The sequence below is a fragment of the Aulonocara sp. 'chitande type north' Nkhata Bay genome, linkage group LG23, assembly GCF_057382095.1.
Source record: "Aulonocara sp. 'chitande type north' Nkhata Bay isolate Kocher_YH1m ecotype deep benthic linkage group LG23, A_spYH_male_GT1.1, whole genome shotgun sequence".
NCBI lineage: Eukaryota > Metazoa > Chordata > Actinopteri > Cichliformes > Cichlidae > Aulonocara > Aulonocara sp. 'chitande type north' Nkhata Bay.
In genome coordinates, this window is record NC_141365.1 from 7,902,357 (window position 1) to 7,919,662 (window position 17,306).

Here is a 17,306-nt window from a genome sequence, read left to right on the forward strand (position 1 = left end):
GTGCGATCAAACACGTGACGTGATCAGGCGCTGCCTACCGCTGAGAGCTGCCTGTCGGATAATCACTCCCTGCAGGAATTAGACGTGGAGTGGACGTTACAGGTGGAGCAGGGAAAGAAAGAGCGGAGCTGGATTCAAGACGGGAAAGACATCGGCACTCTGAGCGGTTTAATATTAAAACTAACTACTGGTAAGTGCGAGTTAGCCCGCTGACTCGTTTTTTTCTTTCCTTTTTTGTTATTGGTGCAGGTTTTTCCCATTGGGCGTGTTATTTTTCCACTGCGCTCGGGCTTGTTGTGGGAATTGGATTGCCAACCTAGGTGGAGAGGTTGCAGAGACAGCGCACTGCAAATTCTCTGACTTACCTTAAGATTATAGGATATCCTAATCTAATAATAGCAGCGGGGCGTTAGAGTAAGCAGTAGTAGGATATACTTACAAACTCTTGCACCAGTAGATGCACGGATAGTGTTACACTGAGAGAGACGCGCTCATCAAACTTGGAGGGGTCGCGCGTTCCCTGCAGCCCTCAGGATTAGATATAGCAGCGCTACGGGAGCGAGTGTGTGGTTGGATCCGGAGGAGAAAACGCTTTGAATCGCGAGCCAAGCTGTTTTATAAAGCTTAAGCACACAGATTTTTATTTATTTTTTCCTCCGCTGGAAACCAAGCATATAATTCACAGACTTCAGAGACATGAATCAGTTCTTAAATATAGTGCGCAGAAGGAAGCATCAGCATGTTTAATCTTTTGGAAACGTTTCTCTGCGCACACACAGCTACAAAAAAAAAAAGAAAAATCAATACTGCTGCATCAATAATTCACACATTCTCAAATAATTTATTAAAAAGCAGCAAATTTTCATTGTATGCACATTATCACTGAACCGAACTTGATGTTAAATGGGGGTGAAGCGGATATTCGAGGGCATTTGTGGTGGAGGTTTAGTGATGGGGAGAATTGTATCAGTGTGAGTGTGTGTGGCTCAGTGAGCAGACGATAGACGAAGTGAAAGGCTTTCAGTTCACTTGCTCTGGGGTTTGCCCGATTGTAGCTGTCATACTGCAGCTACATTAAGTGGGTTCATGGCTGATAATAGCACTTACATTGCTCTAAGCTGGAGATGATGCAGATTGTGTCTGTTTCACTGTGATTGCATGTATATGATTCATCTCCAAAAGAACTTTGGAGTTTATTTGACAGATAACTTCTTATAGTTCGCAATCAGATTCTCATAAACTGCGGTTCTCAAGCCTATCCAAGCATGACCCCCCCCACCCCACCCCCAATCAGTAGGTGACTCAGATTTGTTATCAATCATTAACAATAACAAGGACAAAAAAGAAAGCTAGTTAATTTTTTAGTGAAGGTCAGCAGGACAGCGTCAGCAAACCCTTGTTTTCCCAACATGCTCTTTCTTTGCATATTGATCATCAGATTACCCCCACCCGTCTTCTTTTAAGTCTGTGCCCCCAGTTTGAAAACCACTGCTTTCGACTCAGACAGTCAGCAAAGTGGCTTTCAGAGATTAGATAAGTCTTGGAAACCACAACAGGAAAAACATCTTTATGGTTGTCACATCGTAACTGGCTGGCACCAGGTTTTTAAGGTCTAAGCTCAGAAAGCAGAAGGCATATTGCACATAGCAGTTTATCAACACGACAGTTCTTGGATTTAAAATGAAATGAATAATAACATCGTAATGGCAGTAAGTGAAGGTTTACAAAAACATCAAGATTCTCTTGCCATCCCAGTAAGAATACACCTTAGTGTTTCTAAGAAAGCTGAAAGAACTAATTCAGTGATAATTAAAATAAAGTGAGACATGAATTCTTTGTATTTTGCTCCTTTTTGTCCTCTGTAATGTTTTATGGTATTATAATCTAAATTATCTTCTGGTTTTTGGTGGCTGTTTGGCCAAAGTGAAAACACTGAGCTGATAGCACTGGTTTAAAAAACACACACCCTTTTTCTAAAAAACAATGTAAGATTTTTAAATCTAAAGAGAGGAGCGCCCCACACTTTACGACCTGCACAGACTTGCCTGGGTGTGTGTGTGTTTTTCTCCGTGCGTGCATGCGTTCATGCGTGCATTTTGACTCAATAACAATTGATATGTCAAAACAAAAGTCAGTATCTTATTAAACAGGCTTTTGCTTTTGTTATTGTGTTGCTCAGTTGTCACTTTCATTCCAGTTAATGATATTGTCAGTTGTGCTCTGGCGCAGTTCCACTGATTTGGGCCGTAGCTTAAAAACTGTACACGCTGCATGTTTTTGAAGTATTGCTCTCAGCTAATTACAATCCTCCTGCATATCAAAACAAAAGGTGGGAAGCTACTGTCATTGTGATAAAAGAAGGGGGGCTTTTTCTTTTTTAAGCAAATGTGAGCTTGCAAAAATATAACCCGGTGCTGAACTGGGGTGTGTTTTCCAGTGAATAACAACAGTCTGTGACACACAGGGTGTCAGGGGTGAAAACCCTCCCACTGGCACTTTCCTGTTTAGGCCGGTGTGCTGTTGAAATACTGTATCACAGCCAGCTCACCAGCTGGCCTGCCAGTGGACAGCTCAGCTTACGCCCAAATGGCAACAAGACGTAGAAAGAGGCAGTAGACGACCAACCAGTCGGCCACAGTGACTCAAACAGAATCAAACCTGAATAACAGTTTGTCAGGCCAGAGGTAAATCAGTTACTGCCGAAGGGGACCTCACCCATAGAGCTCAGCGTAGTGCCGTCATTTAAAGCGTACACCAAAGCAGTCATGGCTCACTCCAGCTGTTTGACTGACTGCTTTTTGGATGTATTATGACTCACAGGGATGACAACAGCATGCAAGTCTGAGCACGTCTCAGACGCTGCTGCTGCATGAGGTTTTTACTTTGTTATCAGCACGCAGTTGTGTTGAGAATCCATTGTAGAGGTTTTTGGAGATGGCGTGGAGGCTCCTAAAGAGGCTATAAATATCCCCATGCTTCAAGTGGTTCCAGTGTCTTGAGATACTGCTGCCAGGCTTCTTCGGCGCATTGAACTCGTTCATGTGCAGCTTTTGAACCCACAGTTGTTCGTGTTGTACCGATTGATGAGTAAAAACCCACTTGGAGTCCCTGTGCTAACCCTTTTAGAATGTTGCTTGGTAGGAAGGTACATGCTGACATTTACATCTAGATGTATGGAGATGCAAGGGAACAGTTTTAGTCACAATCTTGTTAATTCTGTGAGTACTGTTTGACCTCAGATCAGACTTTAAATGTCAGTGATTTTAAACAGAAGCAAAAGAAGTATAGAGATTAGAAAGTGTTGTTCATTGCATGCAGGTTCTGTATACTGTCTGTGTGAGCAGTATTAGTCAGTGAGTGAATACCATAGATTTGCTCTATAGTCTGACACAAAGGGAATATCAAGTTTTTCAGAGCTGCATAATGAAGTTGCGTGCTCAGTGACGGGTCCGTGAGCAGGTTTTGCTGGCCGTACTGGAATTTTCATCGTGCCCTTATGAAAAATAATAGTACACTAGTCTTCCATGACATAGCTTTTGCCTCAGTGAAGAGCACACCCACGCTGATGGCGGTTTAATTTTGTTTTTGTCACTAAGGTGTCAAATAAACAAGAGGAAATCAAAAAAGCTGGGGTTCACTGTACAAAAGGTCAAATCCTTTAATGTTAATAAATGGCTCACCATTTAAAATGTAGTGTTAAAACATCTTAGGTCCAGTTTTACTTACCAGAACTAATAAAGGTGTGCTACTGATAAAAGGCCACTGTGTAATAAGCCATAAAGTCTTAGGGGCTGTATTGCTAGTAAGCAGAGGTGTTATGCAACCGTGTGCATGACAAAAAAGGTCAAACAGTCCATTGGTGTGTCTTTCCTGATTAAAAATAAAAAAGCATTCTAAAGAAATCCTTGACACGAATCTGAAATGTAAAATTAATGTTCGTTTCCAAGGAAAAATAAATCCTGAAAGGTGCGGCACCTCTTAAAATAAATGAAATCTTTACTTCCTTCTTCCCTTATTTATTTGATTTCAATACAACTCGTATCTCCCGTTTGACTGCGATTGTTTTTTCCAAGCTACTCGCGGTGTCACAAACCCTGCTCGTACGCAGTGAACAAAATCTGATTTTTCTTTTTGGTAAGATCAGAGAAGCTTTCAGCACATTTACTAATGTCAAAGTCTGAACATGCATCAGCGTGCGCTCACATGCAAGAGAAGCAATGACCAAAGACATGAACAAAACACATTTTTATATCAAAATATTAAAAGCTGCACTTCTAACGGGCTATCTACCTCTAATGTAAGAGGTGTTGTTTCTAGTTATAAATAAACAAAGAATGACAACAAATTTTCATTTTTCTACACTCTTTGTTTTGTTAGCCTGCAGTCAAACACTGATTTTATCTGTAGCAAGGTATAGGGCTTTTTTGTTTTTTTGTGGAGGTACACGTTTAATAAATAAACTGCGTGTGCTTCTCGGGGATCACTAAATGGATACAGACAACATTATCTTAGTGACTAGCTAATGAAGATGCAATTTCAGCTTGTTCTCCTGCCTTAGGAGGCAAATTAATGCGATAAATAACTAATTAATGCGTTTAGATTAATAACGTACAATCCACTGATAAAGCAGTGGGGCCTTTTTACTTTCAAATTCTCAGACTTTTAGGATTTATATAATTTTTTGTCAATTCATTAAGCGACTTCCAGACTAAACATAACCTAAGGGCCCCATTGCGAATGGAAATCTGCATCATATGTGTTGTAAATCCCTCAGCAGTGCACTGTCACCCCTTACGCTATGTTAAGTGTGGGAGAGCCAGAGGAAAGGACGACTGTTGCGTGTTGTATTGTTATTGTGGCCATGCCTACCTGTCTGCGCCATCGTGACCTATCTGCCAAAACCTCTGAAAAACAACCTTCAGTTATTCCGTTCAGCTGTGGCGCTTAACCCACAGTACCCTCAGCCCCCAACAGGCTGTGGTAAAAAGCATGCAACATGTCACCTCTTTGACAACACAGGGGCAGTCCTGTACATGCAGCAGCTCGTCCCACTGTGTCAACTAACAACAGGGTGGGAGCACAGCAGGTTAGCTGCAAAATGCACAACCCAGACTGCTCAAAGACCCAGGGGAGTTAACGCTTAGCTGTCTCTCAAGGAAATATAGATACTGTCATATTTTCATTTCTGTCAACAGGCGAGGACTGTACGGTGTTTCAAAAGATGCATCTTTACTTTTTACTTTTACTTAAATCTGAATAGCACATGCAAAGCAGCTGTGTACTGCACACCCCATTTTATTTATTTCTTCTTCTTCTTTTTTTTACCTTGCAAATCTGGTCTCGAATATGCTCTGTGTGTTATTCTGAGTTAAAGTGCCTTGATGAATTTTGAATGAGGCTGCATCGCTCAGTTTGTCAAAACACAGAGAGTGAATCTCGCCAAAGAAGTGGTAAGTCTCGATTCCACATGAATCCCAGGGTAGGGATGGAGTTCGTGAGCTGTGAATTACCGTGATCTGCATGCATGCCCAAACCTGAACTGATCCCCGCTGCTGCTTGAACCCTGCTGAGTCCAGAGGAAGCAGGTTCTTATCAGGGAGGAGGACAGGAAGATACAGAGAGTGCAGGAGGAAGAGAGAGAGTGGGGGTGGGTGGGTGGGCAGTATATGGCACTCTGCAGAATTTCACTTAACATCAGCTTCCTTTGTGAAGTTTACTGTTATGAGTTGTCATAGCTTTAGCTGTAAGTGGTGCCAGACATCTCTGGTAGAAAAACATGGTTATATTTGTCTCTGTTTAGCATACTGTCTGGGTCTTCAGGATTTAACGGTCAGCAAACAGAACATGTTCATTTATGACACTTTTCCCCACCTTAGTATTTTCACTACTATCTTTAACTTGAAAGGTGTTGCTTATTTTTAATCTGGCTCTTTTGAGCAACCCAAATTAATAAAAAAAAAAGAAGGAAAGAAAGACGGAAGTTCTCCAGGAAACGAACAAAGTGTTCATCTTAAGTGGTCCTCTTTTTCCCAGTCTTGCTTGCTGTCACTTAGATAAACTTAGATATACAAAGGGAGCTAAAGTGCTTGTTTCAGGCAGTAGATGAACTGGGGGGCTACATGAGGACCCAGTATAATGTAAAATAAAAAGGATTATTTTGAATTGTGAGCCATGCAGAGTGACTCTTGTAGAGGCCATAAGTCCATATAAATGAGAAGAATAGGTAGCAAGGGCATAATAGTAGGGGTATTTTAAATTTATATTGCCCTGCATAAAAATCATCAAGCATAACAGAGATAAAATGAAAAGAAATAAAGTGTTGGAGGAAAACCAGCTTGCATTGAAAATTTTCAAGGGAATGTAGCCATCTTTTAATGTACCGGTATGTAATATTTCCCGGTTTGGTATTAAAGTCAGGTTTTCTATTTCATGGGTCTCTTTGATTATTTCATAGATGTTTTCATATCTCTTCCAGAAGTGGGCTGCCGTGAAAATGATCTCCTCCAGCATCCCTCACCACTAGCTGAGCAGTATGGCTTCTGCTCCTCCTTCCAGAGAGGACACCAGCAGCTCGTTAGCACTGCGCTGGAGGCTAACACCGACATAGATTTCCAGCAAGTAGCTGCGCTCGACGTTCCCGGTTAAACATCTGAACGATTCACCTTTAGAGGGTCTCTGTAAGCAAATATGATGACTTATGCCAGAGTGGCACATGTCCAGGACCGTGACATCACCACAGTTTAACAACATCTGGACTGACACTGTGGACCATGATCTTTCTCTGATTTCGTGCTTTGGTGGCGGAGCTGGATCTTGCAGCTCTTCCACACTTAGACAAACCCGGACTCTGAGCCATGTCTCTTCTTTTAGCTCTGAGCATCATCTGTGGATTGATGCTCCATGTTTGTTTTAGTGCCGTCAATACTGACTATTGTGTGCCACGAAAGACCGTGCCCTACCAGAGTGAGTCAGAGATTCTCTCACCTTCTCCAGTAATATGTCGTAGAATTATTCTTAGCATATTCTTTCTTCTTGTGGGCTGAATCAGAAGTAGAAGCTAGAGCAGTTTTGAATATTTTTACTGTGATTTATGACCCAGTAGTGCAACTTTAACATCTCTTTTTTTGCTGGCTGGGACAAGTTTATTAGTTTTCAGTAAATTAGCATTTTGCTTTTTGCTGTGGGGGCATTTTTCCTACTGCATGGAGTCACAGTAGCTAACATGTGGGAGGTAAATAAAGCAAAAAACAGTGTATGATGCAGATTTCTCCGTGCAGATGAACTGAAGTTGTTCAGGGAAGAGGGGATCTACAATTACTCCACGATGCTGATGAGAGAAGACCTGGGTGTGATGCTGCTGGGGGCAAGAGAGGCCATCTATGCTTTGAATATGAGCGACATCTCAGTTAAAAATGCTACGGTAAGAACATGAGGAGTCTGTACACTCTGAACAGAGCTGTCAGATAATGTACATATAAAATACACACGCTGGAGCTGCCATGTTGCTTATTTTGTTTGATGAAATAGTAATTAGTTAACTTTTTTATCACTGTGGATTAAAAATGGAAGATTCATTAAACATTTATGATGTTTTACCACAGCACTGAAGCCATTTCCTCAAATAATCAGTAGCCCTGCCAAAGATGGACTTATCATGCTTAGATGTGATTTGTATTCATGGTTCTTAACTTTCTTTTAGGTTATGCTGTGATAGCACTGGCTTAACACAGTGAAATATTTCAGTACTTTACAAAGAAAAAAAAAAAAGTAAACAGCATTTTGTTTCTCGCTGGTTTGCAGTATAGCAATAGCTGATAATAGCTAATAATAGAGGTTGTTAATCAATAGTTAATCAACAGCTAGGCTGGTATACAGTACTGATTTATTGCATGCACTTACTGGCAGTTCTGTTAGGTGTATCTGTTTAAGTGCAACGGCAATATCTGATCAGCCAATCACATGGCAGCAGTTCAGTGCATTCAGGCATGTAGACAAGTTCAAACCGAGCATCAGAATGGGGAAGAAAGGAGATTTAAGTGACTTGGAAGGTGGCACGGTTGTTGGTGTCAGATGGGCTGCTCTATTTTTTTTTTCTGAAAGTCTCAAATATCATTCACAGCATATTAAATATCTTCCCTAAAATCCACTGTGTCAGGTTTGTCGTATAAAGAGAAGAAACATTTCATATTTGCACATCTTTCAGATGCTGTGAATTATGGGCAAATGTTAGGTCACATTACGTACAGTGTTTTCTCACACATCATTTCATTCTACATGACCACTGCACATTTGCATGAGATATTTCAATAATAATGGTTCTGTTGGACTCTGTTGTTTGTTCATAGTTGTAGATACATGTCTAACAGTCAGAGGCGAGGAGTGCTTTGCCAGCTAACCGGTTCATGCTTTTAGAGCACGCTGACAGGTCTCGAAAAACAATAAATTGTGAAAGCTGTAACTGGACTACTACTGTGTGGTTGCAACACCATTCCTGAATGCTTTGACAAGACTCTTTCGTTTTGTTGGTGCAGGTGTATTGGCGGGTGACTGAGGATAAGCAGAGGGACTGCACGTACAAGGGAAAAAATGCAGAGGTTTGTGTAAAGTCGTTCAAAACAAAAGCTTTGCACTAGACAACTTTTACTTCGGGGGCATTGCTGCAGCTGTAAAAGATGACCACTGATTGAAAGTTGTTTACTCCCCCCTCACATTTTATCTTAGCACATGTGTAAATCATTTATATGAGAATGATTTTTTTCCCCCTTTTCATGTCTTTACATGGAATTCTCTTTGAAGTACTTGGTTCATATCTTTGTGCTGAGAGTCCAAATAAAGGCACAGGAAGAAAACGCATGTGCACAGCCCTGACCTTTTGGTCACCGCGAGCTGCGGACAGCATGTGCAGTCACTATATGTATGCGGTATGTTTGTGTTTTTGCGGCTGAACTAACAAAGCTCTGACCTTGGCATTCTCTCTGCTGGATCTTGTTGCAGGTGGAATGCCGCAACTACATTCGAACCCTGCACAGAGTGAATGACTCTACAATTTATGTGTGTGGTACAAATGCGTTTAGCCCGACCTGTGATTATCTGGTAAGTGTGGCTTTAAGAGTACGTGTTTAATGTACGTGTGTTTGGATGCACAGTTTTGTTTTTATCCTTTCCCATGTTGATTTGTTTGCAATGAAAATGATATCACTCGTCTTACTTTAAAGGGAACCTGTAATACTCATTTCCAACTTCATATTTTATTCTTGGCCTGTACTAGTGCAGCTCTGGATGACCTTATCTTACACTCTTAAACAAGCTCCTCTCCCTTTAACCAGCTTTTATTTCATTGGCTGCCCCTCACAAACAAACAATGTGAACAGCTGGTATATGGTACACAGCTAGGGTGGTGTGTCTTAGATGACCATATTCAGAAAATCTGCTCTCACTGTTTGAAATGTAGGGTTGTTGAGCAGCCAGTAGCCTACCTGTAGATATGCTGAACTTGCATCCACCGCTGAAAGATTCTAGACATAACAGAGCAGAAGGCAGTGCAGGGTCTGCTTTAATTCAAGCAGTAATAACTGGGATTGAATTTTGTTAAGCTTTATGCTGAAGTGTTGTAAATGGGCACGCTTTGAGACATTTCTCTCCTGTCATCGTCAGTTAAATTTCCTTCCCCTGTTGTTGGTGTCTTGGAAAACTGTTTATTTTGGCAAGATGCTGAAATTTCAGAGGACTGAGCAGCCTTGGCTGCATCACAATGGGGTGTTAAACTGTTGCTATGTGAACCTGCAGCACTATGATAATAACAAACGAAATAAATAAAGGCAGACAATATGCTCATTATGTATCCCCAGACTCTGGAAGAAGATTTTAAGAGAAACAATTAAAGTGATTCCGGATATGAGTTTTGAAAACCCATGTAAAACCCTTTGTTTCGTTTGGACACTTTAGCGAGTTATTATGCAAATGTATGCAAGTTTAGTTAACTGCTTAAACATGTGAACAAACGGTAAGCTTCCAGTTCCAGTCCTCAATCTCAATAAAACACAGCTTTCTCAACTTCTCTCTCTTTGCTTGATCTCTTTCTTTGTTTCTGACAGACGTTTGCTAAAGGACAGCTGACGCTGCAGGGAAAGCCGGAGGAGGGGAAGGGCAAGTGTCCTTTCGATCCCTTTCAGAGATACTCCTCCCTCATGGTTGGTGAGTGTCTGAGGCAGACACAGAATGAAGATTTGATAGTTGTGTGCAGATTTCACTTCACACACTAAATAAATAAGAAAAATACCGCTCGGAGTATATTTGCTAGAGCTACCTGCTCATTCAGCATTCTCTGTACGATTTGTCGAAATGCCAAATTTTTCTGTATATAAATGTGATGTTGTTACAATTTAAAGTGAATAATGGATTTCCAGGAATTTTCACTCACCTCTTTTTCCTGTCTCACAGGAAACGATTTGTATTCTGCCACATCCATCAACTTCTTGGGCTCTGAGCCTGTTGTTCTGCGCAGCTCAAACTTGGCTCTTCGTACCGAGTTTAAAAGCTCCTGGCTCAATGGTGACTTCCTCTCCCTTCTTTTTAAAATTTTATAGCACCCCATGAACATTTTAGCGTTTGTGGTGCTGTTGACTTCTATTTTCGTTTGCCTGTGTTCAATTCAATTTGTTCAATTCAATTCAATTTGTGTTTTCAGAGCCAAACTTTGTCTACATGGATTTTGTGGATGAGAGCTTTGATAGTCCCGATGGTGACGACGACAAGGTGTACTTGTTCTTCAGTGAAAATGCCATAGAGTACGACTTCTACAGAAAGGTTTCAGTGTCACGAGTGGCCCGTGTCTGCAAGGTAATGAACACAGTCTGTTCAAAAGCCTTGGCCTGTCTGACACAGGTCTGGTTGTTGTTAAAGGCAATACGCACACACATCACAGAGTGCTCCATATCTGTGTTAAAGGGGGATATGGGCGGCCAGCGGACACTGCAGAGGAAATGGACGTCGTTCCTGAAAGCTCGCCTGGATTGTTCCCTGTCTGAACCCAGCCTGCCCTCCATTGTCCAGGATGTCTTCCTTCTCAGACACAAGGACTGGAGGAAGAGTGTCTTCTATGCTGTCTTCACTCCACAGTCGTAAGTGTTTGCTGACAAATCCAGTGGCTCTTATTGCTCATGGCGGGTGTTGGCTTTGAGGAATGTTAGGAGTATCCTGAGCTTTTAGTTAACACACACAAAAAAAACTACCAAGTCTGTTGCAACTAGTATTTTGTTGAGACTCAGCTGATAAGAACTTGTCTCAGTGTGTTTCACCTAAACTTGTTATTTTGCGTTTCCAGGAGCTTATCCCAGAAGTCGGCTGTTTGTGCATACAGCGTATCTGCTATTAGAGATATTTTCAATGAGGGAAAATTTAAAACCCCTGTTGCTGTGGAGACGTCTCATATTAAATGGGTGATGTACACCGGTGAGGTGCCGGTCCCCAGACCAGGAGCGGTGCGTTTACAGACTTTTGTTGCATGCAGAAATTCAATTGAAAAACCAGATAAACGCAAATAGATGTGGAAGAAAAAAAATCTAAATTGCAGTTTTTGTGTTTCAGTGCATCAATAACATGGTGCGTAAAATGGGGATGAATCGCTCTCTGGACCTTCCAGACAAAACGCTCCAGTTCATCAGGGATCGTCCTCTAATGGATGAAGCAATTCGGCCACTGACAGGAGGCCCGCTGCTGATCACGAAGGGAGCTCTGCTGACTCGGATTGTAGTGGACAGCGTGCAGGGCCTGGACGGAGAGAAATATAACGTCATGTTTATTGGCACAGGTAAAAAAAGAGCTGTGTTTTTCAGAAAGGCCCCTTTGGAGTACTGCCGGTGTTACTTGAGTTTTATTTTTAATGTTAAACAGTCACTCACATAAAATTCTTAAAATAGTTAAAGTTTAATATTCAATACTGCAGTTTTAAATGAATTCATAACCTTTTAAATGGCTTTAAAACTTGACAGAAGGAGAAAAGTAACAAAATCAGATATCAGAACAGCAAATTTAGAAACTGGCTTTTGTTTCTGGGTGAAGCTTAGCAGCTGAAAAAACATAGTGATCCACATAAATTTTGTTTGAGGACTTAATTTTCCTAATTATGCTGATTAAAAAGAGATTCGTTTATTGTACTTGGGAAAGAGTTTGAGCACTGCAAGTGGCTCCCTGACACAGAATTACAAATGTCCTCAGTGATTATGTTTCTCACTAAATCTGATCAGAACTTATCAGAAAGACTGAATTATGCAACTTTAACGCAACTATATTGTCGTTATAATGTAACTAAAGGAGGTGAACATATTAGTTTCCATTAATTTAGCAATAGATTTTAACAATATGACATTTGTCATATTGTCATATAAGTGTTTTCTAGTTATAAGCTTACCATTAAAAAACTGATGGCACAGTTTTTCCCCTTTATAAAGGCATCACCTGCACAACACCTGGTTGGGCAGGTGACCCATTTGCTGAAGGTGGCTGCAGGTGCCTGAGTTTGAGTCCACCTCACACCATTTCCTGTGTGTCTTTTCTATAGTCCCTATTTTTTTGTAATATCTTGGCTAAAAAAATGCCCAAAGCAAATCTAAAACTGTTGCAAATGCAGAGACCAAAGTAAAGGCTTTTAAAGCAATAAATATAACTTGGTTAATCATTAGCTTTTTATGATTTGTTCTAAGCAGCAGAGTCATCAAATGATATGGGTAAATACACTTGTGTAAGTTACGGGCTCTGCTTTTTGTCTTTGTAATAGGAAACGGTTATGTTCAGAAGGCTGTGAACTATGACGGAGAGATGTTCATCATCGAGGAGGTTCAGCTGTATGAAAACCATGAGCCCATCTCTATCTTGCGCCTCTCATCCACTGAGGTAATATATAATAACAAGTCCATTATACATGTTTTGTCATCATCACAGTTTACGGTTGTTTGCTGGGGTTTTGGTTGGGAGATACTGTTTAATATCTTAGTTTGAATATGTCATCACCTATTTGGCACTTACAGGCAATAAAGAGGCTTCAGTTGTGCTAAAGGTGAAACACTTTTAGTCTTTTGATATTTATGAGTCTTTATGGTTGTGCACTTATAGGGTCAAGTGTATGCTGGTTCAACTTCTGGTGCAGTCCAGATGCCGGTCAGTAACTGCAGCCGCTATGAGACTTGTGTGGACTGCATCCTTGCAAGAGATCCGTACTGCGCCTGGGATTTATCCACCAAGCAGTGCTCCTCCGTCAACACTTTGTCCCCCTCCCCACATACAATACAGAGTCTCAAGAAGGGAGATGTGTCACAGTGTCCTCCACTAGGTACTTTAAATTCAGTTGTTTTTATTTAGTGTTAAATCAGAACCCAAGAAAGCACAAGGGTTGTTCGATTGTAGAAATAACAATATTATAGAGAGAAACCCACTGACACCCTTTGATCAAGCGTGTGCTGACATGGCAGCAGTTTTATGAGCATGAATTAACCTTGCGTTTGTGTGTTTTTAGATCCAGTGACAGCTGTCGAATTAGTCCTCATTCCAGAGAACAATATCCAGCTGTCGTGCCAACTTCACTCTAACTTGGCTGTGGCCCACTGGCGATTCGGTAACCACACACTTCACTCCAACAACAAATACTACATCTACAGTGGCGGTCTCCTCATCCTGAGTGCTTCTGAAACAGACGCTGGCCAGTATATCTGCGACTCAGTAGAGGAGATAAACGGACAAAAATACAACCAGACTGTGGCGGTTTATCATTTACAGCTCTACTCTGACCCGACAACGGGGATCATCCCCACCTTTGGCACAGAGGTGCCAAGTACCACAGAAGCTATTCACAAAACAATACATTTGACACCAGATCCAGTGCCAAGCCATAACATTGACAAACCGTCGTCTCCTGAGAGTCAAAACGACAGTGGCAGGATAACTCATCTACAGGTGGCTGTGGCCATGCTGTCCCTGATTTGCCTCTCTCTGATGGGAGCCATATTTATGATCTGGAGCCGTGGGCACTGGGAGTGCTTAAAGTTTGTACAGCGGCCCAGTGAAAGCGAGACGAGAAGGCAGTCAACCGAGTACAGGCAGATCCTGAACAGAACTTCAGAGGTAAAGCTCCTGGGGCCTGAATCCGGGAGACCTTGCAGTGCCAATAATAATCACCCTGCTGTTGACTTCAAAGGGAATGGGGAGCATCACTTCCCACCTATGGCCAACATTTCAAGTCTGGACGGTCTGGGATACATAAATGATGAGTCAGAGATTTGACTCTGCTGAGGTGTAGAATTCAGTCTGAGGCAGGACTCGTGCACTAATTATCTTCCTATAGGTGTACTCCCACTGAGATTCGGTTCCTATAAAGGTTTTCGCATTATAAATTCTTTTGATTGGTGTCCTGTTTCCTACACTGACTATCATTTCCATATTCTTACCAGGCAGCTCATGTCCTCTAAAAAGATATTTAACTGGTGGTTAATGTTTTTATATGTATTTTTTTTTTGTATAATGATAAATTGTGAATAAGCTTTGTGCAATAGATTGTGTACAGCCAACACCTTTTCTTTTTGGACTATTTATTTGTAAATATAGTATAAAAAACACTGGACATGTAGCATTTTGATCATATTTTCAATGATTTTTAATGATTGATCAGTTGTCTGTATCACTATTTTATTTCCTGGTGGCCATAAAAAACATCTTCTACATACATACCTCTATTTTTAAGCATAACCCCCACTAATATAACAGTTGGACCTCTGTCTTCAATAAGAAAAAAAAAAGAATTTTTATATTTAGGGTGAACTGGGGTAATTCTTTTCTTTTTTTGGGTGTGTAGCTACATTTCTGATTCCAAGCATACTGTACACTTAATAAGAAACAGACAAAAATGTCATTGTAATGTCAAGGGTGGGGGTGTACATTTCTGTCAGTGAAACAACTCAGAGGTGCAGCGTATCCAAGAGTTTCGGTGTCAAACTTTGAAACATGCTGCCTTGCTCATGAAAGGAACTTTGAGAGTCTTGTCATGCACTTATGAATCAGTAAGTCAGTAATGTCTCACACAGTCGGGAAATGTATTTGAAGGCAACGCACAAAGCCACTGCTTCCAATATTAATGTTTCCAAAGGTTTCATATGGTTTGTAGGGGAGGAAAACATCATCATTAACACCACATGCTCAGTTCGTAATTATTACAGTTTGTTTTGGACAAAAAGTCAATTGCAGTGAAGCCCCCCGAATCTTCTCTGTGGTTTTCAGTTTTGGTCATTAGCGCCATTGCGCAGAGACTTTTATGTTTCATCAAGTTCTGTACAACTGTCTGTATGAGAGTTGAAATGGGTCTCTGCTGAATTATTAAACAGCAGAATTGTATATGGATGTACAATATCAGTAGTACAAAGTAATCATTCAAACGTTACCTGTGCATTTGAATATTTTTTTTATTTTTAAAAAAGGGTACAATTTGTGTGTGTGTGGTTTTTTTTTAAAAAAGCACTAAAAAAATCATCCCAGCTATAACACTGCCAACTACTGTTATACATTTTATAACAATAAAGCTACAAGACTTAAACGGAATTGTTTACATCATTCAGAAATGGCTTTTAGCTGACCTCTCTCAGGCCCAATTTTCCTCCCAACATTTAAATGAGGCTTCTTCTCTTACATCTGGCTTTGAGTTATTGTGTGATCCTTATGGCAAATATTTATTTGCCTTTGTGAAATGCATTGTAATACTGTTCTTTGGTCACAGTGGTGCAGTGGTTAGCGCCATTACTTCACAGCAAGAATTTCCTAAAGGTGCTTGTGTGGGTTCCCTCCCACAGTCCACTAGGTTAATTATCAATTCTAAGTTGGTCATAGGTGCAAATAATTGTCTCTCTTTGTTAGTCAAGCAACAGACTACTGACTTTCTAGGAGGTGTTTAAGTTATTAAAATTAGACCCCGACCTATTTATTGGAAAATTGACATTATTTGCTGATAGATATTTGCTAATCGGTTAGTATCTATTAATGATGGCCCAAAACATGAAAGTTAAAAAAAGAAGACACGGGAGTTGTTATGAGTGTTGACATTGCCCCCTGGTGGGCAAACTATGTAAAGTGCAACTTCCTGTTGGCAACCAATGTCTTCAGAATTTACAAATACAACAATTTGAACTAAGTAGTGGGAGTGTAAACTAGTAAATTCATGTAACAAATGATGGCAAAATCTCTTTTTTTATGCATCTGAAAGAAAAAGGAAATCAGCTAATGTATCCAAATATTGGTATTAGTTTTAAACATCCTGTATTGGGCTCTATTTGAAAAGCTAAAGCCAGGGTCCCCAACCCCAGTCCACGAGGGCCGGTGTCCTTGCTGGTTTTAGATCTCACCCTGGGTCAACACACCTGAATCACATGATTAGTTCATTACCAGGCCTCTGGAGAACTGCAAGACATGTTGAGGAGGTCGTTTAGCCATTTAAATCAGCTGTGATGGATCAAGGACACATCTAAAACCTGCAGGACACCGTCCCTCGTGGACTGGGATTGGGGACCCCTGAGCTAAAGGATAATAGTGTTGCTGAAATGAATTCATCAGCAGTAAAACTGTAGGGTGAAATATTATCAATTTTCAGGGTCTTCTTGTGAAGCAATAGCTGCTACTTCTGTATGACGAAATTCAGATTAGTTGAATTTAAGAATAGTAGGATTGCAACATGATGAGCTTTACTGGAGCAGATTTCATCCAGAATTTTAGGATGTCAAGAGATACTTTTATTCATACCCCGAAGCATTTCACTAGTGTCTCACAGCAAGAGAGTGAAGTCAGGCAAGAAATGTACAAGCTCCACAAACTGACAGGACTGCTTGCAAAAAAAATAAAAATAAATCAGACTGGCATCTGGTTCAAATCACAGCTGAAAAGCTCATTCTCTATGATTTTTGGTGTTCAGACTATCAAAACTGAACTGATATACATGAGTTTGCTTGCAGTTTAAAGACAGCATAAAAAGTATATATAAAACTCAAGTAAAAAGATTTAAATTAAGTAAAGATATGAAGCAATGTCCAAGCATGGCGCAGTTTAAAAAGCGGTTTAAGGATATGGTTTTTACAGGGTACAGGGAAAAGGTAGAGATTTGATAGGGTGTTCTTGTCTAATATTTTCATGTGTGTGCGCATGCACGGGTTTGTTGGTATGGGTATATATGTATGTGTATATGTATGTGTATATATATATATATATGTGTATGTGTGTGTATGTATGTGTGTATATGTATATATATATGTATATATATATATGTGTATGTGTGTGTA

At 40.6% G+C, this 17,306-nt stretch overlaps 1 protein-coding gene across 2 annotated transcripts; it reads left to right on the forward strand.

Moving 5' to 3' along the window:
- The first annotated feature begins 46 nt into the window (after positions 1 to 46).
- On the forward strand, positions 47 to 15,472 carry LOC147301109 (semaphorin-4E). 2 transcript variants are annotated; one of them, XM_086283266.1, is made up of 14 exons: positions 47 to 190; positions 6,476 to 6,963; positions 7,278 to 7,420; positions 8,532 to 8,594; positions 8,995 to 9,093; positions 10,095 to 10,194; positions 10,441 to 10,551; positions 10,688 to 10,839; positions 10,948 to 11,120; positions 11,324 to 11,480; positions 11,587 to 11,809; positions 12,776 to 12,891; positions 13,111 to 13,327; positions 13,511 to 15,472. In XM_086283266.1, the coding sequence occupies exons 2-14, from the start codon at positions 6,855 to 6,857 to the stop codon at positions 14,272 to 14,274; spliced, it is 2,427 nt and encodes an 808-aa protein (XP_086139392.1). In that variant the 5' UTR covers positions 47 to 190; positions 6,476 to 6,854; the 3' UTR covers positions 14,275 to 15,472. The 2 variants fall into 2 exon arrangements, with proteins under 2 accessions (XP_086139392.1, XP_086139393.1); XM_086283267.1 differs by having other exon boundaries at positions 80 to 190; positions 6,479 to 6,963.
- The last annotated feature ends 1,834 nt before the right edge of the window (positions 15,473 to 17,306 follow it).